The sequence below is a fragment of the Nyctibius grandis genome, chromosome 6, assembly GCF_013368605.1.
Source record: "Nyctibius grandis isolate bNycGra1 chromosome 6, bNycGra1.pri, whole genome shotgun sequence".
Taxonomy (NCBI): Eukaryota; Metazoa; Chordata; class Aves; order Nyctibiiformes; family Nyctibiidae; genus Nyctibius; species Nyctibius grandis.
Window position 1 is genome coordinate 32,552,278 of NC_090663.1, and position 27,200 is coordinate 32,579,477.

Consider the following 27,200-nt stretch of genomic DNA (forward strand, 5'->3'; position numbering starts at 1 on the left):
CTGTTCTAATCAGTCTTATCTAAATGTCAAAATATGTACTTTCAGCAAGTACTTCCACTGAAATGGATCAGCAGAGTTTTCCTGTGAAGCCAAACTTTGACAACTTGTGTCTTATGAAGCAACTATATTCTAAAGGTCTCCATCTGTCCACAACAAACAACTTGAAGGTTATTTTAAAAATAAATGCTTCTCTTTATGAAACAGACTTCTTTGACAATTGTGAGACAAAAAAAATATTAGTACTGGCTTTTGCAAAATATTAGAAAAAACATAGTTATATATCTGCTACCTAAATTATGATCTTAAGAATCTCTTTCTTTGGGAACTCTTTACATTTTTTGACAATTTCCTTTAAGGAGCTGCAAAATTGTTAATGTTTTATGTACTAAGTGAATATCATTAAAATAATTAAGAATTTACACATTTTTTAAATTATTACAAAGAATTACCTTTGTGCTTCCGTAAAAAGTCAATGCTCTTCTGCAGTACAGTGGACTTATCCATCTTCCGAGCATTACCTGGAAGCATGGAACCCAGCTCTTTGATAAGTACATTAAACTGATCTCGACGTTTCTTTTCGGACTTGTTTCTAGACACTCTGAAAAATAAACCAGAAAATGTTTTATAACAACTATGACACCTTCTTATAATAAGCTGCATACTACTGTCAAGTTCCTGATGCAAACAGCCCCTGAAGAATCTCTGCTGTGAGAACTGTCACAAAAACACCTACTCCAAATCTGAGACACCATTTGTGAAGAATGGCTTCCTCCTTCTCATGGAGGGCTGCAGCTAAGCCTTTGGAATAAAGCATCCTTTGACAAAAACACAAATAATTGAACCACAGTCATAAATATACAACATCTGCCTAATGACAGTAAAAGAAATGCTGTTGAACAACACATTTATAAAAGAATCACATTTTTATTGTTTAGAAATCACCCTGGTAAGCCCAAGTGTACAAGTATAGGACATTTCTTAGCTTTAAATAACTTAAAAACTTACCTTTTTGCTTTATCTTTGTCATCTTCTTCCACCAGCCCATCAAAAATGCTTCCATCATTTCTAAAAGAAATAAATGTTACAGTGTAAAATTTCTCTCTTGTGGAGTCCAACCACAACAATGGAAAAAAGAATTATTCATCATCTCCGTTACATCAAGAAACCAAATCACTGTTTTACTGTGATGTCTCGCAAAGGCTACCATCAATTACCTGAAGCCAAGTCTGCTATAAGTTCTTTTTCCAGGTCATTTACTAAACAGAAAGCAAAAACCCTTACATTTCTGACACAATTCAAAGGTTTTTCAGACTATCTCTAACGAGAACTTACAACCCTATGCAAACACTTAACTGAACACTACTTAATTTTATTTTTCTATCTTCTTGATTATTTGGATCACCCTACCCTTTTGAAAACATAAGAGAGGACAAATACAATTTATTTTTACTTACTGGCAACTTCAATTACAATTACTGGAAATATTTATAGCAAGAAAGCACATTTTTCTTAAATACTGAAGTATCATTAACAGAAGAGGGCTAAGGAATATGCTATACTTCATCCATGTATGTAATTTTATAAATATACAATTAATATCAATGTTAAACAGTTCATAAACAATTATTCATTATATTTGCTTCCTAACCAAGGATCCCATAAATTTTCCTCAGGTAACGACTGTCCACATACTGCTAAAGAGGTGTTAAAATACCAAAATACGAACATGTTTTCCTTTGAAGACACTTCAGTATACTTCATGCAACTCCTTTGTTTCATTTCCTTTTGTTTTAAAAGTCAAGTCAAAACTGTTCTTCTGTTTTCCAAAACTGCTATGTAATGAATTTTCACATTTTATTTCTCTAACTTCTTCTGTCTGCTTTCAGTCTATTTAGTGCTGTGCACACTGACCTCTGTGTGTCCACCGTTAGCTTTTTTTTATCCTAATGTTTCCTTCCCTTAATGCAAGTAACCATCATCAAGCAATCGTACATTATGATAAGCAGTGATGTTAGGAAGTAGTTATCTTGTACACTACTATATAAACATAAAGCAATTAAAAGGAATTTGTCTATTCAAGAGGCTGAAGTTTCAGTGAAATGCCACAAAACTTCACCAAAAGAACTGAGAACTCAGACAAGCATTTTAAGTTTTACCCTTTGCTTTTATTGTTACTTAGAACAGGCTTAACTTTCTGTAAATTTGATGCAAGTTTAATTTCCTGAAGTCTCAAAAATGGTAATACACAGAATATGAAGGACAGATGTTCACCTAAGCTGCTAAGAAGGTCCAGCTCAAGGAATCAAGTAGAAACTATGTCTCAGCTACTACTTTTCCCTTGAAATAGGTTAGCAGGTCACTTTACTATCATCTGCAGCATCACTAATTGTTTAAATGTATTTGTTTTCCTTAATCAAGTATTGGAGCACTCAAAAAAAGAATTGCCGTAAACATTAAAAATCAACTCAAATTGCATAGATGCTGTTTCATGGCTGAAAACAAGTAATACATTTTAAGACTCACCTCAAACAATAAAAAAAAATCACTATTTCCGATGACTACAAAACAACACATCTAATCACTACCAAAATAGCTTTGGAAAAAAAAAGCCAAAAACTCACTCCTCTTATTTTTTGCAAAAATCAATATTCTCTATGTATTAACCACAAGAAAAGATTATTAAAGAAAGCATTGAACAGTAATTCCCTCAAAACTCTTAGTGTCTATTAACATACCTGTCTGCAATGGAGCTCATTTTATGGGTGCTTATGGTAAAAAACATAACATAACACACTTCAGTCTTGTGGTAGACATTTGTACGTTTGCCTGTAAGAGAAAAAAAAATCCAAATGTGACTCTGGAGGAAAACACGTAATAAACATGTTCTTCATTAGAGAATACTGAAGTTTTAATTTGCTCTATAAGCTGCTCTTTATCTTCCCCTCTCTTCCAACCTTCTGCTCTGCCCTCCTACCTTCTCTAATGCAGTCTCCATTACCATCATAATTGATGACTTTAATATCTCATTGACTTTAATGTATCATTTTACATGACCGAGAGTTCAAGAGAACATTGTTTTATTAAATGTCACGATAAATAAGTCTGGACTAAACCAATACAAACGTTTTTTCTGACTCTGAATTCAGATACAGCTTTTCTTTTTTATTTTAACTTTTAGCTAAAAGACACTCATAATTTTGAAGGTTGAACAGATGCAAAATATGTACTACATTCCTCAGTAGTAACATATTCTATTTAGAAACTGTGCAAACAGAAAGCATTTGGGATATAGTATTTTATAGCTATCATTTATTTCTTACTATATTTTTTTCTTGAGCACATTGTTATAACAGACATGTGAAAAGATGACAACAACATACCTATTAGAATGTGATCTCCACGCTGTGAGAAAGTTACAGTTAACCTGGCCATTTCTTAAAGCAGTCACTTATTCATTACAAAGGTTCAGTAGGAAGTTTTTGTTTTTTTCAGGTGCATGTATGATTTTGAATAAATAATGTGAATGAAATATTGAGAGAAGGAATATAAAATTATTTAATTCAACAAGTACCTGCTTTTAGGCACCCACAAGTTACATGACTGTATGGAAAGGCTGAAATGTTTAAGAAAACATAAACCAATGCAATTAAACCTTTCTCCTTGATATAGAAAAGTCAGATGTCAGAGGCTGCTCAAAGGGAGCAGCAGGACTGTAACACCGTCAGTGATTAAGGAACAACTGCATGCAACAAGGAGTTTTATATGAGCTGAACTTGCAGATCTTTGGGAATTTTTACTATGTAATAAACTTAATTGTAAAAAGGCATTGCATTTATTTCAGAAGAGCTGGGTTTAGTCACTTTAGTGACTCGTAGTTTCTGAGAAGAAAGGAGTTGTTTGTTTCTGAAAGTGCCAAATCCAGTGGAACTTGCAGTGTTAATACCACAAGAAATATGGCGGCTGCAACTCCATGATCCAGACAGTCTTCAAAATGTTTCAGGAAAATTGTATCCCAGTTTTTTAATACATGGGGAAACTGAGGAAGAAAGCTTTCCACCAAATTGTCTCAGGTTCTACAAGAGCCACATACTATGCAGGTTTGCTTCACAAGACTAGGGTTTTTCCCCACAAAGTTTCATAACTTGAGTGCAGCAGGAAAGTAGCTGGGAGAGCTGTGCTGAAGCACAATCTCTTTCAAGGTGCACCGCAAGGTGTGCGGGCAGTTTTGCCCAAGTTCCCCATGACCCCTCTTACCCATTTCTTCAATTAATAGGCCCAACTTTGTCCTGCCTTACTCTTCCAAAATCTACTGCCCTGAAGAGACACTGGAAGCAAACCATTCCTTCACTCCAGTTCTTCAAAATAACAATTGCACTGTCCATACCAACAAATTAAACTCCCCAAACTAGCTGGCCAGGTTTTATAAAGTAACAGAGTTGCACTATTTGAAAACCAGCCATCAAATAGCAGGAGGAAAGTAAATTAAGAAGTGTTTGTTCAAATTTTTGTCGAAAGCTAGCAACAACAGACAGGTTGCTCAGCAGTAAAAGCAACTCCCATCACTGGCATGGAATTAGGTTTTAAAATCAAGACACCAATTGAAGACTTGTTTTCCGTTTAGCTTACATAGTAAGCAGTCTAATACCAGGTATGTACTAATTATATTTTTAGCCCTGTGTTCTTTTTAAATTAATTTGGTAACCTAACATTACAGGGATCAAGAATAATATGAAATTCTGTAGGACAAATGATATATTGTTCCATTAATCTGAAAAAGAAAAATACATGTAGAGCTAAACACAAAAAACTTTAACCTGTGACACAACTGACATCATTATGCAGGAATCAGAATTTAAGAGTCAATATTTTCACTTTGACAAAGCAACTCACTGTCTAGAATTCAACAAAATCATTCACTTCTTACACTATACAGGTCCTACATCAGAACTAGTGACTTAGATTTGGTATCCAAGACAAATAGTTAAAAGAACTTAAAAGACTACAAGAAACGCACCTGTAGTGCATTTCTCTGTCTTCAAGGTCTGACCCTTCTGTCTTTGCATTCAAATTTTCAATACACTAAGCATTTTCAGCACTTATACATGCCAATGGGTAAGATCGTAGAGATAATTCCAATGAAACCAGTGAAGTTTAAAGCAAAGATTAAAGAAATCAAGGACTATGTCTATTTCTAAGAATCAAATTCAGTCATGTTCTGGAGAACAAAAGACACTACTTAACACTGCTACTCAGCCCTTCAGTTGTTGGTTGACTGAAAGCCACAGGAACCTTATTCATTATAAGAGCAAATTTTACCTTTTACACTTTGGGACTTGTTAAAGTGTGAAGTTTAGTGATGAAAACTGGTTCCTTTGAAGAACAACGTGGAGTTAGATGTATCCTCTTCTGCAGAAAAGCATTAAGTTCTGAACTGTAAAAAAATAAAAAAGGAGAATTTTATAATCAAGGCGTTTTAAAATGATCACTTATTTAATCTTTTTTTTAATAAAACAGTAGTCATTCCAACAAGAGTAATTTATAAATGCATATTCTGCTTACTAAAAATATCTCAAGTATTTCACTGTCTGAAATTCACCTTGCTTTAAAGCTCTCCTTGATAAAATGGATATTCTGAAACACTTTCAATCTCTGCTTTAAGCTATCACTTTATGCCATCTTTAATCTTGACATCATTTTTACTTTTGAATTCCGTATCTCCCACAACCACCCTACATCTTCACGTCCACTTGTTACCTTCAAAGTCTATCTTTATAACCATTATTTCAACACCTTTTCTGCGGAAATTCTTACTTGGGCCTCCACTGGCTTTTCCAGTTATGTCTTCTCCTCTCCCAGTTTCCAACATTTCCACTCTCAGGACTCCAGAAATGTGTAGAATGCTGCTGCTGCTAGCAACTGGAAAGTTGCCCAGCTGCATTATTGCTACTCCCCACAAACACAGTCATTAACCCCTTCTTTCAAAACCTACTTCAAAACACTTTCAAGAATGTATTCCAAACCTACCTCGCAAATGTTCTTTTTCCATAAAAAAACTCAGCACCAGTATAAGTGATCACCAACTTCCGGTCTCTTTATACCACTACTTTCCATTTATTACAGTTTCTTTCCTTGAACCATGCTGTTTTCCTACATTTCTGTTACATGAAATCCATTTCTTCTCCCGTCTTTATCCCATTTCTCTCTGACTTGCTTACTGTTCTTAAAATCTATTCACTATACAATGTACATGTACCACTTCTGAAAAATTTTATTTTAAAGCATATTAAATTCTAAAAGGAGTCTGGGTTCTAAAAACTAAGCCTATGTTACTCCTAAATTCAGTAATGGATTTTACAAAAAAACACCAGAATTATCTCGTATTTGATTAGAAAAAATAAGTTTTTCCTTCCCCTGCACCTAACAGAGGCTCTTAAGTGGTTAAAAATACAGATGCAAATATTAACATAGGAAGTTAAAGCACAGCAGAAACAAATACTGCCCAACAGGAGAGAAACAATGACAGCATGATTCAATGAAGCCACTCGTTCTTTTCTGGCCAAATAAACCTGCTGGCCCATTGACCTACTTTTTTAGGTGCTTACAGCCTCCTCTCCTATTCTGTTTTGTTCCATTTGACAAGTGCAAACATTAATAGTGACAAAGAGGTCCCATGAAAGTCTAGGTTACAGCGACTGCAACATGAAACCTGTGTTTTTAAACTGCTTGGAGTCGAACAAGTCTGCCAGATCTCACCCAGCTCCTAACAGAGTTCTAATGGGGAAAACTTTAGACCTCATCTCTGCAGTATGTAGAGGTGCATTTTAAAAAAAAAAACACGACTAAACACTTAAGACAAACACCACAGTACTTAAGCACAGAACCATATTTGATAATAAAACAGAATTAAAAAAAAATGAAGTTTTAAGGGTATTTTCAAAAAGGAATACGTTTATGGAACATAAATGAACATAAGCAAGCATAAACCAGACCAAAAGGAAAGCTAATCACAGTGAACAAAGCTTTTGTAACCAAAATCACAAAGATCTCTAAACTCAGTAGAAATGGCATGTGTGTGTGAAAGCCAGCAGAAAGGTTTAAGACGCCTACACGCCAGCACTGTCAGCCACAAGTGTTCAAAGGTCATGGGTCTGTCTCCAGAATTCATGATGTTTTTTTAAATACAATTAATTATGTGTGTTTGTTTCTAGATACTATGTCTTTTGTACACCTTCAGTGCATGTTTTCAAACTTTCCTGCAACCAAGAAGGCTCGAAACTATCATTACAAAAGCTGAGGTCCTCAATCAAAAACCTTATCTGCTGCCATGCATATACAAACTATTAATACACAACATTGCTCAATCTATACCAAATCACAAAAACTAGCAACCCTGCAACTTCTGCACTATGCTGACTTATCACTCACAGAGAGGCAGTAAGTCACTGGGTGCCAAGATTATTGCTTGAGCCAAAGAAACAAGGTTCTCAGTAAGTCATAGGGTAAAAAAGCCACGGTCCAACCTAAGGTAATAGTGAAAAGTTCACACCATCTGATAAAACATTCCCTGTTTTAGACTGAAAGAATTTCAGTAACTTCAGTCCAATTTATATCGTCAATCCTGGTACGCACGTCAGCGATATTAAATCTTAGAAACAAATTAAAAGACTGAACAAACTGTGAAATTATACTACAGTCTTGCTCATGACAGATCTTCTGTCAGGACTGGACTGAAAAATGGACAGGATGATAGTCAACGGGTTGCCTGTACTTAATTTTGTATCTAGTCAGTGACTGAAACCCTTACGCCTCCAGCACTTCACCATAACGGTAACATTGCTAAATATTTTTGAGGAAGAATCAGTATTGCCCTTATATTATAAAAAGGATTTTTATATAAGTGTCTTGATTTTATAAGTATATTTTTGTGACTTTACAGATTACAGCACCCTCAGACAGAATGAATGCAACACGTATTATTAAGACACATTTAATTTCACCCAGGAAAGATCACAGGAAAAATACGGAAACAATACACTTTTCCAACATTACAGTTTCTTGCAAACAGAAACAGATTAACTCTTTTAGTACACCTGATCTCTGTGCCATAATCCTATTTTGCGAGGGGGAACAAACTAGTCATTACAATCACTGAGGATTAGTTTAGAGAAGATCTTGTTTTAAATGAATCAAATACCACAGCACACCAGTCTGCACTTCCACAGCACCTGATGCCCCAGCAGAGCTCCAGCACTAGTTCCGTTCCAGAGTAACCAAGCCAAGGAGCCACAAAAATCAGCACTGCGGGCAAACAGCTGAGCCAGAACCTGACTCCCAACATAAGCACAGCACAGAATCACAGAATCACACAGAATCACAGAATGTTAGGGATTGGAAGGGACCTCGAAAGATCATCTAGTCCAATCCCCCTGCCGGAGCAGGATTGCCTAGACCATATCACACAGGAACACGTCCAGGCGGGTTTTGAATGTCTCCAGAGAAGGAGACTCCACAACCTCTCTGGGCAGCCTGTTCCAGTGTTCAGTTACCCTCACTGTAAAGAAGTTTTTCCTCATATTTATGTGGAACCTCCTGAGTTCCAGCTTGCACCCATTGCCCCTTGTCCTGTCAAGGGATGTCACTGAGAAGAGCCTGGCTCCATCCTCATGACACTTGCCCTTCACATATTTATAAACATTAATGAGGTCACCCCTCAGTCTCCTCTTCTCCAAGCTAAAGAGACCCAGCTGCCTCAGCCTCTCCTCATAAGGGAGATGTTCCTCTCCCCTAATCATCTTCGTGGCTCTGCGCTGGACTCTCTCTAGCAGTTCCCTGTCCTTCTTGAACTGAGGGGCCCAGAACTGGACACAATATTCCAGATGCGGCCTCACCAGGGCAGAGTAGAGGGGGAGGAGAACCTCTCTCGACCTGCTGACCACACCCCTTCTAATACACCCCAGGATGCCATTGGCCTTCTTGGCCACAAGGGCACATTGCTGGCTCATGGTCATCCTGCTGTCCACTAGCACCCCCAGGTCCCTTTCCCCTACGCTGCTCTCCAACAGCTCTGTCCCCAACTTGTACTCATACATGGGGTTGTTCTTGCCCAGATGCACCAAAAGCCCTATTCATTATACAGGTTCTGAGGATAATTATAAACCTTCTTGATACTCCTTTCTAGGAGCAAAGAAACATCTGCTTTTGATAACTTGGATTATTAACTTCTGGGGTTTTACTCTACTGGGACATCCCACCATAATGGGCAAGCAGAGATCCATCCATCATCTCATGCCCAGAACACAGCATCACTATCACTCATGTTTTCCATTTTGCTCTTTGCTTCAAAGGTTTTCCCCTCCCCAGCCCAACCATTTTTCTCTTTAGCTCTTTCTTTTTTGGAGGCAGTGTAGAGGGGAAGAGAAGGGGAAGAATTTGCTTTGGTTTAGTTCCTTTCTAGTAATCATAAACTTCTAGAGAGAGCAAGAGATCTTTAGACTGGTAAACCATAACCTGCCTTCTAATCAGATATACTTCGGCCTAATAGAACAAGCTAGCAGGTTTTGAGATACTCGCTCCTTTGCTTGCAATGGTATACACACCAACAGAAAGCAAATTAGGGTAATGACTGATCCCTTCTCACAGGCTATCAGAGGCTATATGTTAAAATATTATGTTTTTAAAACTGACATATGTCTCTCTCATTTCGTACCTCAAAATAAAAAAAAAAGGAAAACAAACCAACAAACAAAAATATCAGCAGATAGGGCTGAAATGAATTTCAAGAAAGACTGTTCAAACTTTGCAGCTGAAAAGGTTATTCTAGCAGCTAGGAATAATCATATAGTGCAAACTTTTCTCTATCATGTCAACAAACCAACAGTAATCTTGGTCCGCACTTGTCCAGAGGAGCTGATAGATGCCAGAAATGTAATTTTCTGTAGATAAACATGCTATAACAGCAGGTGTACATCTTCACCTGCTCCACAGGAAAAGAGAGTAGGAGAGGGCTGCTTCCAGCACAAGCATCCACACAACTTGACCCCAAATGGCCTTTTAATAGGGAAATTTGTGAGTGGACAGGAGCGGACAGAAGAATGGTGGGCAGGAGTGTTTCCTCTAACCACGAGCTAGAAAGATGGAAATTGCAAACTGCATTCAATCCCAAGTTACAGAACAAAGTTCTCTCCTGATGGTGGGACAGTCTAACATGTGAAGAATGCAGGAGAGAACTGCTTTTTCCTCTAATCCTCATTATCTATGTTTCTATGGGGATATTATTTACAGTGACTTTTAGCCAGACTTGTCAGATCAGCTTGCTTAGGTCCATTACCTTTGCAGGGAGTAGACAAGCATAAAGCGTAATAAAAAAATAGTACAAACTTCACTAAGTTTATAAGAAAAATGTGAAAGGCAGTGTTTAGTGACTTGGCCATCACCAACAATTGCTATTCTTCTGTATTGTCATTTACAATATTTTCTCAGTCCTTTGTATTCACAGTTCCTTACTGGAGATCCCCTTCCTTCAGTAACAAAGCCGTAACTGCAGCAGAAATAATGCTTGTAAATCCTGTGCAACTAGTCTGTACAAGAGAAAGACTGCAGCTACATGTTACGATTCCACTTGCACACGCTTTTATTTATAAGGCTCCACCCTGCTTCTTGCCACCCTTCCGTGACTTTTACTGGAGGAGTGCACCCCTTCAGCTCTGGACACACACTGAAGCAGATTTGTGAAATGATGTGTCTAAAAGAACCCACATATCACACAGTTTTAAATATAATCTTTATTATCTTGGTCTTATTAAAAAGTGTGCCTTCATGTACCTTTGAAAATTGGCACAGCTGAGGAACAGTGCCCCTCTACAAAGAGGAGCAGGAACCTCTTAACTACATCTGCCACTGCTGGGTCTGTTATAGGGAATCATGGGTTAGACTCAAGAGTATGCACTGTGTTTGCACATCTAAAACAGAATTTAGCTCATCATCAAGCCTGGCTGAAAAATACACCTACTGCCTGCTTACATGGTGCTTAACAACAAACCAGTACTTCACAACATGAGTTTTAATCAAGAAAAGCTAACATGTTAGTGTTACAATCCAACACTGAAAACCTTCACACCTCTGTAAATCTCCATTTCCTTTACTGGGATTCTGTGCAGAAACAACCTGCTACCAGCCAGCTCAAGAACAAATTCTAAATTAATGTTCACTGCATCGCAGAAAGAGTGCTGTAGATGGTGTAAAATTTGGACATTCTGCTATTCTGTCTCACAGGAGGCATCTAAACTTGGTATATTTTACAATGAACAAACGAAATCCCAGCTTTCTTCTTCCAGCCTCTTAAACGGAACTGAGAAGGTAGGCAATTGACTGGGTTTTTTCAGAAGTTCAAAAGGGGAAAAAATACCACACACACATGCTCAAAAGTTTAAATTCCCACTGAATATTACTGATTATCCCAGAACATTATCTGCTACATACAAAACAATTATTTTCTACAGAACGAAGTTACCAGACAAAAAAAAAAAAATTCTTCACTTGATGGTTTCTCAATATTAATAGAAATTTAAGGAAAAAAAAAACAAAACACTTTAAAACATGGTACCAAGATATCTGTCCTGGAGTTAACAACACTTTGAAATGATTCATCCAATTACAAATGTGCATATTTATGAAACAGAGCATTAGCATTTTAAATGTTTTGCATCAGATACAGATGTTAGTTTAAACAACAATTTGTCTAAAATGGTTTCTCACATTTTCCTCAGATCATAATTAATACCAAGAATACTAATAAAGCTAAACAAAGAGGAAATATTTATTAAACACTTTATTCTGACATTGAAAAATATACATGAAAATTCACCAAGAAATGAGACAGATCAAAGAGTTAAACGTTGTTTTTCCTCTACCCCGATAATAAGACAGAAGAATGTCTAGATATAGAAAGTAAACAAATTTTTGAAAACTGTCCTGGAGAAAATTCATTACCAAATTCAACAGACACAATTATTACACATTCAAAGCAAGATAACGCCAAGTAAATTATTCTTCCATTCCATACAAAATTTCTGCTCAGTGTTGACATAAACTCATGTTTAAATTTAGAAAATGGACTTTACACTTATTATTACTGCAACAAAAACAAACACTCGGCTATCCACTACAATTAATCTTGCAGAAAAACATGAACCTACATGTTAGGTGAGCACTTTAACTGCCAGACTTTTAGTATGCATGTGTGTGTGTTGTGAGGTGGGAAAGGTAACTAAAAAGCAATTTTTGAAATTCACACAAATGAATCTTTCCAAAATTCTACCCTAGACCAGGAAAATCGACCCAATTAAGATTTGTTAGCTTTTGTATCCAAATGAACACATACTTTTTACATATCTCACTACTGCATTCTAAAATCTTCTGAAATCCAAGAAGTCAAAAGATGGCCAAGAGGGTCTGTAAGAAGTTATGCAAGTTATTTCTGCACCCAATGCCTTTACAGTCTATTTAGGAGAAATTTTAAGGATATAGCTATGAGTCTCAAAGTTTTGCTTGATTTATAATCTACCTTACCTTTTAAAGGACAACCAACTATTTCATATCTACAACTTATTCCTTTAAGTTATTATCTACCACATCTAGACATCCAGAAACATCTTGCGCTTCTCAGTTATGCACACATAACTGAAGGGAGGGGGCAGAGAGAAAGTGACATGCCATGCCAGATAACTCAATGAAATGAACTCAAGGGGGTTTTTTTTTGGTTGGTTTTGTTTTGTTTTTAAACAGGAGACAAAGACTCATTCCTAACGCACAGACAGGGTACTCACCTAGGATGCGGGAAAAACGGACTAAGTACTTCCTCTGAATCAGCTCGCAGGTGAAGAATTACCATATGTAAAACAGCAAGACCAATATATACATAGACCATGCAGGTAGCTACATGGCTACAGACACTACGCGCTTCACACCCTAACAGTTATTTGTATTTGTAAGTACTTTTACCAAACTCCTTGGTCAAGCTGAAACTTTTCATAATGCTAGCCTTCGATCATTACTTTGATCACTCATTTGCACACACGCATTAAATTCCCTCTCTTCTGCTAGCACTAGTATCTGTGATCACGCAGTCAACACAGCCTAAAACTGGTCCCGCCTAAAACTAACCCAAATAGTGTTTCATTCAGCTAAATCAACCATATCTGTTTCACCATATGGCTGCTCAAAAGCTGTGTTGGCACAGGGAAAGGGGAAGCAGTGAATCACCAGGTTAGACATCTTTTAGCAACAATGCCATTTCATGCTGACCCACACCATGTGTTAAATTACAACCAGAGAACAAAATTAGGAAAAATGAGATTCAAATTTGTGCTGCATCTCATGTGGCAACCCATGACAAAATGAAATCTCTGGACAGAATGAGGTTTGTTTACATACACTGATCCAGACTCATGGATCAGCTTCTGGATATGAAAACAAATCCAGAACTCAGCTTTAGAGTCAATGGGAAATTCAAGCAAAATATAAAGCATAGGAGTATATATAACTGATGCGTTGCTAAGTAGTTATCAGCCTATCTATCAAATAACGTGTTAATCAGCATGAACTGCGACTGTTATAGAAGATCCTCATTACAGATACTTATACAAGGGTATTCACCTAAATGAATAATATGAAACTAGAAAAATTTAATGAAACAATGATTTATACCAACAGCAACTATTTGTAACTCTTAAGAGTTGTACAAGTGTACCAAATGGACATTCATAAAAAGAGACTAGGACAGCTGCTACTAGCAAAACCCAAGAACAAATGACAGGTGTTTCAGAAAGCTAATATTTAGTCTGACACTTTATTATCCATCTCATGCAGAAATGCAAATATGTAAATAAAACCCTTAAAAAATATTTAGTGATGGGCATAATTTTTTTCCAAGTTGATTGCACAATCCTCAATTTGTGCAGCTGTGGAAGCGCTTCTGATGCTTAGATTTCCCAGTGTGGGTGACTCATGCACAGCTAAATTATTCTGTAAAGCTTTTGTGAAGAGAGGACTGTTTGCCTGCCTGAAGAACGGAGTAAGCAGTGCACTTCATTGGAAAGCGTCTTCAGAAAGAAAGACGTGAGACTCCACATTCACGTTTCCATAAAATGAGAGAGTAGGAACATTTTAAGCTCCAACACTGAAGCACAGTCCAAGTCAAAAATTACCAAACAAGCAGCTCCTCCTCCCTGCTTCCCCCACCCCTCTCCCCTAGAAGTCCTGCACATCATCCTGGAAACCAGAAAGGGATAACAAATGAAAAAAGAATGAGGTAGTACAAAAACAGAACAGAACAAAACAAGGGAAACTCTAGGGGATGCTAACTTCAGTGTATTCAAAAAAGATGCGGCAAAATATTCTTCTGTGTTAGCATGCTTACTGTTATATTCATAAGATTAACAAGATTTAACAAAAGTAAAGACTGACTTCTCTAAATTCTGGTGTCTGCCAGTCTGCTTCAGTTTTTCCCCTGATGCAACTACCTGTTATAGAAAGAGCAAGCTTATACATCAAATAAAAATTCAATACCATAGTTACAGAATTCCAAACCCCTCCATTGCACTACTCCTTAATGTCATTAAACAAAGCACTAGTTACTCTTTTGCCAGAACTTTCAATATAACAATCCAAGCTCAACTGGAATTACAATGATTGCAAAACCTGAGATACAGGACAAGTCCTTCATATTACATAGACAAGAAGTGCCTTAACAGGAAAGGAAAAAAATAAAGTACAAGTTTTGCAATTGGTGCAGAGAGGAAATGTCTTAACTGTTGTCTTGGCTAAAGAATGGACAAAACCAAGGCAAAGAGACTTTACTTTTCTTGTCTTACTCTTTGCAAAACACTTTGTAACCACTTTGGGGATAGTTGTTAGGTATCCTTTTGCCACCCTGCTATAAGCAAGAACCAAAAGGAAGTGGAACATCATCCAACATTTAGTCAATAATTGGGACATGCTCAGGCAGGAAAGATGGTGTGTTATTTAAAAAAAAAAAATACACAGCATTGCATGAACTAAGCAGAAACAGCAATGCAGCAATAGGAAAAAAGCATATAAAGTCAACTCTAAATTCAATGGAATTTTACTGTAATCATTCTGCATATATATTCTTATCTATATGGAAATTAAAAAGGAAGAACATCTTTACTTAAATATTAAAATATTAGAGCACTGAACACAACTGAATTTCTGAATGTTCTGTAAACACTGTTGAAAGAAAAATTATAGTTTGTAGTAACACTGTAACATTTAACTAACTGTTTTTTAGCCTTCTGTGTTATCAATTTATGTAGATAGCAAATTTACTCAAATTCTTTCTTCATTCTCCCGAGCAGCAGCAGCAGCATGCACTCCTCCTTTGTGGCTTGCTACTGACATATGTAGAAACTTTCAGAGCTTGTGCTAACTAGGCAAGTCCAGAAAACCTACTGAATTCACCTTCTGAGGGTCACCAGAGAAGCCGCAAAAGCAGACCAACAAATTCCTTGTCCCCATAAATCAGTATGATATTAAAAATATTGGGCCCAGTCAATTTAATTATAAATTAAGTTGATTAATTATGATGACAATATTACTCTTCAAACATTGGGAATTTTTTTAATTAAGACTTTCAGGACATTGCAGACTAATTCAACACTCATGAATCCTCAAAGTTATTTATGTGAGAACTATTAGTCCCTTTTACCACCTACAATACCAAACAAAAAATCATATCAACTGCTTGGGACCATACTCACTGCATTTGCAAGACTTTGAACTCTTTTCCTCAGGTTTTTTCTTTTTCTCTTTTACCGCTTCTCAAGCTTTTCTTTCACAGAATGATCAGACTACACTATTTCTATCTACCAAAACACGTCTCGGTATGCCCGCTTCTTGCCCCTCAAAGCCTTCTCTGCACTCTCAAGTTCTCAACACCTCCCAAATTAGTATCACCATATTTTATTTGCCAACATTTAGAACCTTCCCTTCCAGGTCATTACTGAAGATGCTAAAATTAGCACTGCTTAAAAGACTGCCATCTCAACTAGCAAGTAGAACCTAGTTAAAAATCAAGTTGCACTAGATGTATTTTACAATTAGTATCTTAAATCAAAGCAAATGTGTTAACCCACCCCTTATAGGCTCTTTTCCCACTTTATTAACACAACCTGACTTAGATCATCCAGCACTTAAGTTCTGAAAAGTAACATTAAGAAATTATTTATAAAGGCATTACAGCTATTCCAATTTTCAATTAATATATCAGTTATCAAAAAGTAAAACTACAATCAGATTTTACTTTAAATGGCAATTCTCTTCTGCTCAGAACATTGGGAATACGGTTTCAATGACCTAGGATCTTGCTAGTGGCCTATTTAACACTGGTATCAAGGAATGGGATGCCAAAAGCTATCAATATTCACAGGAAAACCTGAAACCAATACAAATTATATGTTGAGGCCACAAGCCAATAGGCTAATGAAAACAGCTGTATTGTATTTAAGCATACATTAAAGCTTGCAACAGTTTAGTTATGCCTAACAAGTTATGCCTAACACATTAACAAATACGCAAATAGACTAAGAGCGACACATACAATTGAACATAGAGATGCAGTATTCCTAAAACAAGATTACTTAAAATAACGAGGACTCTTCATAACTTGCTGGCTTACAATTCTGACTTTTGACTCTCAACACTTCTTTTTAAATTGAGGCTTGTACCTGCCTCAATGAGGCCTCTTCCCAAAGCTGCTATATGAAGCAGCTAAGTACTAAATTTTGATTTTTACTTAATGCATTGTTTTTTTCGCTAGCTAAAGTGCTACATACACACATGGCAATAATAAATGCTCTATTAGAAAGGGTTATACAAACTGAATGAAGAGATGCTTAAGCCTAGGGGAATAAAATATTCTAACTTTTATAATATGTTTATGCTAGTTACAACATGAAGGAACAGACTGAATAAAAATGATTTAAATAACAGCGCAAATACTGTGGTTTGAAAAAAATCACTGGCTGCTGATACAACCTCAGATTTTTTTTAAACGTTTATACTAAAGGGCTGTTCTTTTACATGTCCCTGTCAATAGAAATCTTGAATCCTGGAAATTTTCTGGAAAATGCCGAAAGCTAAGGCCTAGATTCTGCAAAGATCTAACAAACAAGAAATATAACTGAGTTTAGTCCTTATCATTGGCTTAGACATGCAGTGTATTACCCTAGCAGTAACTGTGCAAAATTCTTGGAATCTCTGAACATAAAATCACACATGGCAGGTGGGGAGAACTCTTACAGCTATTACTTCAAGATAAAATGATTTAACATTGGCAACTAATATTACTTAAATTTTCAGAACCTTAACAACTGCCATCTACAACCTCAAATTGAGGAATTCAGTCCAGGGGGGGAAAAAAAAAAAAATTAAAAAATTCTGTCTTGATTCGTGACAGCTCAATGCACAGAAAGATGGTAATAACTGCAAACACCTGTGAAGACCATCTCTTTTTCATTTTTTGTCCTGCTCCTACTTAATGACTGCAATAAAACACTGGACTTGATTTTTTTTCAGTGCAGATGAGCAGCTCAAGCAAAACACCTGGGGTAAGAAGCATACAAATTTTAGAATTCTATATAAAAATTATGAAATGAAAGAAATCAGAAGACTCCTATATTTAACAATTTAAGAATATAAGCAGGGAAGAAAAACAGACTAAACGACCAAGATTTCAAAAGGCAGTTACGATTTAGTCACTTGATTCACTGTCTCTTGTAGTAAATACTAGCACCAAAACCTAAACTGCATCTGTAGAATAGATACATATCACAGATCTTCATTGCCCTTATCTACTGACCTATAACCAAAGTGAACAATTTTAGCTATGTCTCCATTAGCAAGTAATCTGGAGCAGTAGAAATGGATCAGCAGATCAAAGCAGCTGGTGCTGACTCTCCTATGCTAGCTGTTCAAGAGGGTTTATTTTGGATTAGATTTCATCTGGTCTCCAGAAGCAAACATCACCATCACACAGGCCATTCAAAGTTTCCCCAGGATTTAATAATTGATTCAGACCTGTAAGTCCCCAGTAGACACAAAAGAGCACTTTGCACCTGCAGCAGAATTTACATACTAGTTTTCTGGGAAAGGAATGTAGTTCGAACACACTGAGCAAGATGTGGTAAGGGGAGATAACAGAGATTTTCTCCAGAACAGTATTAATGATCCAAATCAAAATGGTAATGTATACACCAGAATTATATCCTGCCTTTCCAAACCAGACTAACCAAAGCAGCTGTCATCTCACAAAACAGAATGCTTCAGGGCACTGAAGGACTCTAGAAAAATTCTGTAACTTTTTCTTTGTTACTCCTCACCACAAAGAGAGATAGATCATGGTACATGGCAATCTACTGGCTACCAATTTATTTCCCCTATTCCAGAATTTCACAGAAGACATAAAACTGGATATCCCTACCACTTTGGCTTCATTTCTCTTTTCTTCATTTCTTCACTTCATCTTTTATGTCCTTTTTTTTTCCTTTAAATATTTTACTTCTTTTCTTGTTTCCCCCTTATTTCTTTCAGATATTTCATTTATATATTTCCTCCTACTACCCATGCTATTAAATACAGCAAGAGAAAACTGAAGATCTCTGAACTTGCAGACAGAGCTGTCAGTGTTCTTTTTTATTGGGAAATTCAGGTAGTGTAGACTGAGAGAGGCACATAAGCACTACCACTGTGATTTAACTTGCTCTAACTCAAATGAAATTTGAAAGGGCTAAAGATGAACATGTGTTTGCTTCAATCATTCAAATTGATCCCTAAAGCCAGTGCTAAGCAACTATGTGAATTGAGAAAAATCAGATTAGTGACACAGGAATATTAGTCTACTGTAAGACTGAAATTAGCCTGGTTCTAAACACCATCTCAGAGAACAGCCACAGGAACGCCATGACAAAAATGCCAAGGGAAATTAATCAAGCAACTTATGTTATGGAAGAACTTCATTGCAGAAACACTAGATAAAAATATATTTGGTGTATACACAGCTTTTTACCTTAGGAGTAAAGCCAGGAACATATTGCTTAATCTTTGCCTTTTTTTTTTTTCCCCCTCCTTTCTGAGCTATGTCATTTGTTTATATAATAATTTAATCTTCTAGATTTTAGGTTAAATGCCAGTTTCTCTTAGTGTTGTAAGTTATAAACAGGATTTTGTCACACACAATTAACTCATTAGTTGCTTAGAATAATCAAAATATTCAGAGACTCACCTAGTTTTACTGACATTCAATATACAACATCCAAGTAATTTTCCAGAAGATTTTTGCAAATGAAAGAATGTGCTTCACTCTGCATTTTCTAAAATTTAGATGAAAAGAAAATCAGATCTCTTTAAAGCAATTTGTAAAGAAAAATTGTCTTTTAAGAAAAACAAAAAAACAAAGCACAGAACAACACTATACAAACTTTCACATGTACATAAATTGAAAATTTTAAGTCTAATGACAATCCTTTTCATTTCAGAAGCTTCATTCTGTGTGGACTTGAGCTTCAAAGCAAAACCCAAGGTTTTTAAGTGATTCTCGTCTTAATAACAAAAAATCAGTTAGCAGCAATTTTCATCAACATTAAATACAACTTATTCCATTGATTTTTTTTAAACTCTATTAAGCAATTTCAGAATTTTAATATTAATTCAATACTACATTTTTAATCCACAAAATTCTAAACAGCAATACATCGTTCTATTTACTCTTATACTGAACACAAATTCTGTCTTCCTGTAACTCATGAACACCAGACGCTCTTGGGTCACTGCAACATGAAAAATCCAAAATATTTGAAAAGGAAGTTCAGTGCAGTCCTATAATAAGCAAAAGGGAGGGGTGGAAATGTTAAGATCATCCTCTATACTACAAATCCTTGTTTGAGCAAAAGAAAGTGGAACTAGAAGTCTCCAGCCTGCCTTGTAAGTCTGTCTTCATTTATTTCATAATTTGAACCTTCAGACAAACAGGGTGATGATTTCTCCCACAGAGCACCTCTCCCTCCTCTCTGCCTGGCCCAGGGTGTACCTTTGCTTTGGTCAGCAACTCCACTACTTTATTTCATTAATTGAAGTCAACTCCTCTGATCCAAATGTAAAACCTTGGATAATCTCTTAGCTTGCTCAGAAACAATCTCTTTTTTCCCCTTAAATCTCAGTTAGGAACCAAGAGACCATTTTCAGATCAGTAGCTCTCTACACCCTATTAAACAAATTTTGATTTAATGGTTGCAAATTTTCTTCACCATGATAAGCAGAGCAGCCTCAATAATTACGTCCATGATAACTAACTACCCTACGATGCTACATTTCCCATTCCTTGTGGATGGGCTCTGATTGTGCTGCTGCTACTCTTTATTCATTGCACATCTACAGCAGGTATATAAGAACAAATCAGAATAAGACAGTGGTTTGACTTCACTGTTCCCCTGAGTAAATGTGTTTTTGCACAAGTAGTAACACAGGTACATTTCCAGAGAAGCACAGAGGCACGACTGCAAGCACCCACACCTGCACACAAGCCACTGAGAAAGAGTACAACAACTTTAAAATCTCTCTTCTACTTCTACGAATCAGTGTCAAAAGTATTTTCTCTCTATTTAGTTATTTGCTTTTAGTGTTTGTATAAAAAACATTAAGAAAAAAATGTATAAAAAGATTTCTTAATATAAATAAATACAAAAGTTCTGTAACTTAAGAACAGTTTTAAACTGAGGATTTTCTGCACAAGTTAAAAAAAAAAGCTCTGAGAAAGAAACACAAGCAAAAGGACTAACGAAAAAGAAAGGTGAAGGAAAACAGCCCATTGGGAGACAAGCAGTAAATAAAGCTGAGATGTGCCCTGGAAAACACAAATTCTTAATAAAACAAAGCAGGTCCTCAAGATCTAAAAAGGTTCCTTGAAAAGCAACACCAAAGATGCAGAGCATGCATAAGTTTTCAGGATTCTCAAAAAGAAGTCTTTTGTAACTTTTAACCACACACAATATGCATTGTTCAAAATAATCTATTTTATTATGAGCTGTTCTGAACACAAGAACTGCAACAAAGAAGAAAAATCAAAGAATACAGAAAAGTTGAACCAAAAATGCACATCAGTTATGGAAATATACTACTGAGGCAGCATTTGAAGGACAGAATCAACAGTAGATGGGGGATGTGGTTAAGGAAAAGCACAAGGAATGCAGAAGAAAGTCTCCTTACTGAATATTTGTACCTGACATTACAATGGAGTGGAGGAGATTAGGCCTGTTTACCTCTCCCAGTCCAGCTACAACATGCTCAGTAGCTCTGTCTGGTTATGACTAAAAGGATTTGGAGTATATCTGCCTCATCTGGTTTGGACAGATGAAATGGATTTAGGTAAATCATTGAACTAGTACAAACCCTATTTTCAGAAATCTATCGTGCTGCCTAATGTAAGAGCTTGGGATGGCATTAAAAAAATAGCCTGATACTGCAGCATAACAGTTCAAGTTTTCTCCCAAAACCTTGAGTGCTTGCTCTAACATATGCAGGTGCTGTATCTTTCCAGTGGTAAGATTTTCATTGCATTTTGAATCAAGGAAACAGTTTGTTCCTCCCTCTCATCTCATTCTCAGACACAGGCTGACTTTTGGTAAAGTTTTAGCTGAAGCAGATATATAACGCAAAGAATTATTGCTCAATGATTTAAGTCTTGCTAAATTATAAGCAACTAAAACCACGGTCTTCGAATAGAAAGTGTCAAGCATCATTAACTGCAAGCACTGCTACCTGTAACTCCATTCACTTTCCTTCATGCATGACCAAACACCTTCAATGCATGATAAGCCATTAGGAATATAGGAAGGCTTTCTGCCAGCAAGACAAAATAATCCAGTTTCAGCAAGACTGGCACAATGTCTGATCTCCCTAAATAGATCCGTTTCTTGTGTTTTTTTGAGTCAGTCAAAAAAACAACATCTGAAAAAGTTTAACAATAATATCTACTTACAAAGAAAAAGCACATAAACACATACATGAATGCTACAGGGGGCCATGGCCATGATCCTCACAATACATTGCATCAAAACCCCTTCGTCGCTCGTAAGACGAACCTTAAACTACCCTGTCTGTCGTGTGCTTCTCTTTGCATAACCATGGATGTACAAAGCAATCAGCAACCTTACTGCAAGATAAGACATGAACAAATCTTGCAAAGATGAAAATCTGCACCTCCTGGCCCATCTTCAGATGGATTATACGTACTGTTCCATCAAGAAAGTGGGGAGATGCAACCCCTTCACAAATAAGATGACATATGAACAGAGATGTTGCTACTTGAACCTATTAAGATTCATTCTTTTGCTTTCTATATATTCTTACATGATGGGGTATTAAGCTCATCTCCACTTTAACATGAGCATCTGCAAAAAAACCCACCACCTAGAAAACCTGTGAACACAGCGATACACATGTTCATTCACTGCAACGCTTCCCTGGGAGAAAGATTAATTCAGTCTCTAGAAACCACAGGGCCACAACAGCACACTCTATTGCTGGAGACAGTGGCATCATAAAGGGTTTTTTTTCCTTCTAGTTTCCAAGGCAGCTCAGGTACAGTTAGTTCAATTGTTTGACTCCATGCTCCAGTGGAGAGGATGAAAGCTTATTAAAAGCTTATTTGAAGTTTATTCTTGCCCCCATACAACATTAATTTCAATCTCAAATTGAAGCGGAATGTCTACCTTGCCTAAGGCTGAAAATGGGATGCTTCTGTTTAAAGCATTACTGCTCTAGCAGCCATAGAATCTACATACTTACTTACATTACCTAGAAATGCATTGTGCCTTGTAGAGTGGGTGGATAGCATTAGTAGTCCAAATGTGATGTCATCTGAGCAAAAGTCGTCTTTGGCACAGTCTTCTGAAAAACAACAACAAAAAAACCCCACAGTTCTATAAAGATGAATCCATTCAAAACAATTTTTAGAGGTGAGCCCTTGATTGCTGCTCTCTGTTTTCTCTCCTGTCATCTCAGTCACTTTATTTCCATCCCTAAACTGTCCACAATTTCACTTTCCGATTCCTCTATTCAACATAATGAAGTAAATAAACATGAAGGAGAACTTCAAAATTGCATACCACCTTTTATGTAGCTCTGGCACTGCCTGAAATCCAAATCTGCGAGACAAATGCAACAGCCTAATGGTAACATTAAAGTTACAGTTCTAACACTGCCTACAAAACATTAATATTACAGTTATTATATTAAAATTGCTTTGGGGTATATTATGACCTTGCAGATCATCAATAATACACCAGAGAAATTCATGGAAATAAAATACATCAATACAATCTTACTGCGTGTCTACTATAGTTCAAACAGGACGTGATCTATCTCAGAACCCAGTTTAAAACTCAGAGAACATGACACACAACAGCATAAGAAAGGCTCAAACATCTTCCCCTCACTAATGAAAAACTAATTTCAGTAAGCTGTACTGAGCAGAAGCTAACTGTACAATAGATATTTCTGTACACAAACACTCTACTTATTCCACAGAGACATAGCTCCCCGTCTACTACAGATCACAAATTCTGTATTCCTACATGCAGTACTGTGTTTTAAATACGCATGCACCGATTTGGCAATATAATCTCACTGCTGACAATCCTGCTGGGAAAACTACTGCTAGTTATCACTATTGATACTTTCTACTCAGCACACCCATGTGGCAAAGTATAGCCTTTAAGGTATACATAAATCTGTTTCCTTACATCATATGCAAGGGTAGGGAGATTTCCTTTGACATAAGATAACAAAAAAAAAAGGAACTTCAAAACCCCTGTTCTTTATCACCTTGTCACCCAGTATACACAACACAGAAAGAAGCAGCTGTCAAGCTGGGGAGAAGTATGCCAACGTTTGAAGAAGGTCTACTAGACAAGTCTAATGGGATAAGAAACGCAGACCATTATCATCTACTTACCTACTTTTCTATGCAGTAACATTAAAGGTTCTAATGCTCGAAATCAATGTTTTAAATCAAATACCAGTATATAGATAAGAAATCGCAAACTATACTCTACGGGGCAGGAAAAGTGTACAGGTGTCATTTAAAAAAAACAATCTATACAAGTTTATGAGAGATTATTTTTCACTTCTTATGCCAACAATACAAAGATTAACATAACTCAGTATAAGTCAACCACAAATTTAATTGTCCATATAAAGCTAGTACAAGTTTAACTAAAATAATTTTGAAAAGCAATTTCAGTTATTTTAATGAAAAAAAGTTTGTGATCCTTTCGACTTAAATAAAGTGGTACTGCTTCAATTACCTTTGATGTTAGAGGCTTCTATAGCCCCACCTCAACTGCACTGAAACTCATAAAAAGTCCTCCAGCTTATACAAAAACTGGGTGTAATGAGATAGCAACAGGACAACATGAATGCCTGAGGTTGAATTTTCAGGCACAGTTGCCTGTTGTTTTACCACTCACTTTAAAAGCACATTAAATTGACAGCTAAATTTCTTAAGGTGTTAAAAAAATTCTGACTACTAGAATTTGTGTCCTGACTTTCCTGCCAAACCAATCAAAACAGCACATTCTCAAAGCCTTTTCCTGTCTCATCTTTTTTTGCTTCATAAAAGCCAAACCCATCAACATAATTGATAAGTTTCTACATATCTTTTTCCTGCCCCATTTCCTAACACCTTCTAGTTACCCTTCAACTTGATTCAGACTACTCTTCCGATTTTACTATGCTTTCCAGATCCTGCAATGTAACACATTTTCCCTCTTTTCCTTCAAATCCCTATACTATTTGGACTTGCTTTATGCTGTCTTTTGCTTCTATATGCCCATCTTCCTCCTTGCTCATCTACCTCTTTCTGATCTTAGAAACAACTTTTTTAATTTGCTCACAACAACTCACTTATTCGTTTGAATCCTTGTCCCCCTTTCTGAGGTCATTCTCCTTATTGTCTACGTCAGTGAAATTCAAATCACAAGCTCTTCAAGGCTGGAACTGTATCTTATTATCTATGAAACATCATGCAAAGCTTTAGTGCAGCACAAAATGTTTAACTAATGCTTCTGAGCTGGAAAAAAAAAAAAAAAAAAAAAATTTAAAAAAACAAAGTACATTATTTTAACAACAAAAACATTTTCAGAAAACATATTTTAAGCAGAACTGTTGAGATGTTAGAGAGTTATCACTGGAACTACTATACTAGTTTCATCCTCAACCACGCAACTGCTAGCAGTAGTTTGATTACATATAATGAATGTTGCTGCTGTGGATGGCAAGAAAAACTTTATTAAATCACATTACTACATTAAAATTGACAGTGAGGAAAGTGTGTGTGTGGAGGCGGGAAGAACCTGCATTCCTATTCTGACAGTTCTTGGAAGCTGTGATTCACGCTGCTACTTGCTTTTCTACTCACAGTCAGAGGAAAATCCAGTTTCCTTTAGAATATTTGTTGTTACTACGAAAACTACTTTAAAATAAGCACAAATCAAAGTCACCTAACTGTTTTGCAGTCCATTCTGATATTTTAAAACTTAAGTATTTCAATACTTGAAATTAATGAATTAAAATTTGTGAAGATTATATTGGTTACTGAAGGCTTGAAAAGTATATTTGAAATTATTGAGCAGGGAATTCTCTAGAAATGAAAGTAGCAAGTTAATAAAGTTTTCTTCACTTTCACCACTACTAAGTCTATCAGAAGTTTCTCTAAACCTATCAGTAGGACAGACTACAATTCTCCCCTGAGACTTGATAAAATCTTACAAGTTGAAAATAATGAGGTAAATTTCAGTCTGCTGTTTATCATGATTAATAGGTAATGCAAATATAGACAAGACCGGAAAGAACCCGAAATGTCATTCTAGACAGAAGTTCAACTCCTGCTTTTCAACTAATAACTCCGTGTTACAAGACAGAGGAGTGGGCTTACAGGAAATCCCATTTGGGAAGTACTATCTTTGGTTCCTATGCTGAGAGAAAAATCTTATTCTTTTCCTATTAATGGACATATTTCATACAGTAACTGGTATAAACAGAAATCTTTAGAGGGTACCCTATCAGTTTTCTCTCTCCACTACTCAAAGCACTTATTCCCTATGGCCTTTAAATGGAAGAGTCCTACTTCTTAAGCTCAAGCTACATTTTCTTTCCCTCTTTACTACTGAAAGCAAAGTCTGTGTTCTAGTCTTTTCAAAGAAATACACCAAAACCATTTTTTTCCGTGAAACAATGGGAAAATATGAATTTAATCACAGCTTAAAGCTATTCTGTTAATTTCAGAAGGATTTCTTTTACATACTAAACCAAACTAAGAGTCAGGCAACCCTGCAGTCAGTGAAACATAGTATCACCTAATTCTGATCAGGACAATGATTTCCTAGTTAATGGTCTTTTACCAGCTTATCATTAAGCGAGTTCTTCAGTGGGCAGTACAGTACAGTTCGGACAGCTCTACTGTTTATCCACACTCTCCACTCCCCCATCAGAAGAAGCCAGCTTCCCCTCCCGTCGTCCCTCAGACACACCACAATATTCACAGTCCCCATCCCCTTCCGAAACAGCCCAGTGTTCTGCCTCAAGCCCTGTCAGCACATACAATTGTCTCCTGCTCTCCTACCCAACACAGCGTGTGCTGAAAAAAAACAGGTCAGTGCCAAACTCGCATGGCATTCTCTCTCTCTCAAGAGAGGTTAGTGACGCATGTTTCTCTCTATCCAGTTTGCCTATTTTCACAAAACCTGTAGGAACATTATGGTCTTTGAGATTTCTATCCCTCCTACAAACGTGGTTGCAATTGGTCAATGATTTCAAAAGCTACTGGCGAATACGTAAGGAAAGAATGAGAGAAAACGAGGAAAAAGCATAAATCACGTTGCCTTAGGAAATCAGGCTTAAAAAAAAAGGCAACTCCCTACAGCTTTTAATGGAGAAAATTTCTTGGTTGTTTTTCTGAGCCAATGGAAATAAGCATATTTTGGAGAAATATTTCCCAATTTCTCTGGTTTTTTACAACTTCACACTTAGTTTTCAAATATACCTTTTAGGGGACTAAGGACTGGGAAAGTTACTCCACGTAACAAGACCGTTTTTCCCCTAATATATCTTGAAGCTTTTGGATGAATGAT

At 36.5% G+C, this 27,200-nt stretch overlaps 1 protein-coding gene across 11 annotated transcripts in view; it reads right to left on the reverse strand.

Annotated features, from left to right (window-relative positions):
- CLOCK (clock circadian regulator) overlaps window positions 1-27,200 on the reverse strand; it is a 68,349-nt gene that overhangs the window by 34,316 nt on the left and 6,833 nt on the right. For 5 of the 11 annotated variants that reach the window (XM_068402712.1, XM_068402711.1, XM_068402701.1 and 2 more), the window contains exons 2-7: window positions 22,867-22,959; window positions 19,298-19,385; window positions 5,317-5,431; window positions 2,736-2,826; window positions 1,006-1,065; window positions 450-598 (exon numbers count right to left, since the gene is read on the reverse strand). In XM_068402712.1, coding sequence (XP_068258813.1) covers window positions 450-598; window positions 1,006-1,065; window positions 2,736-2,782 — 256 coding nt within the window. In that variant the 5' untranslated portion in view covers window positions 2,783-2,826; window positions 5,317-5,431; window positions 19,298-19,385; window positions 22,867-22,959. Of the gene's footprint in view, window positions 1-449; window positions 599-1,005; window positions 1,066-2,735; window positions 2,827-5,316; window positions 5,432-15,776; window positions 15,830-19,297; window positions 19,386-22,861; window positions 22,960-27,200 lie in introns of those variants that run through there. The other 6 variants (XM_068402705.1, XM_068402702.1, XM_068402707.1 and 3 more) reach the window with 6 other exon arrangements.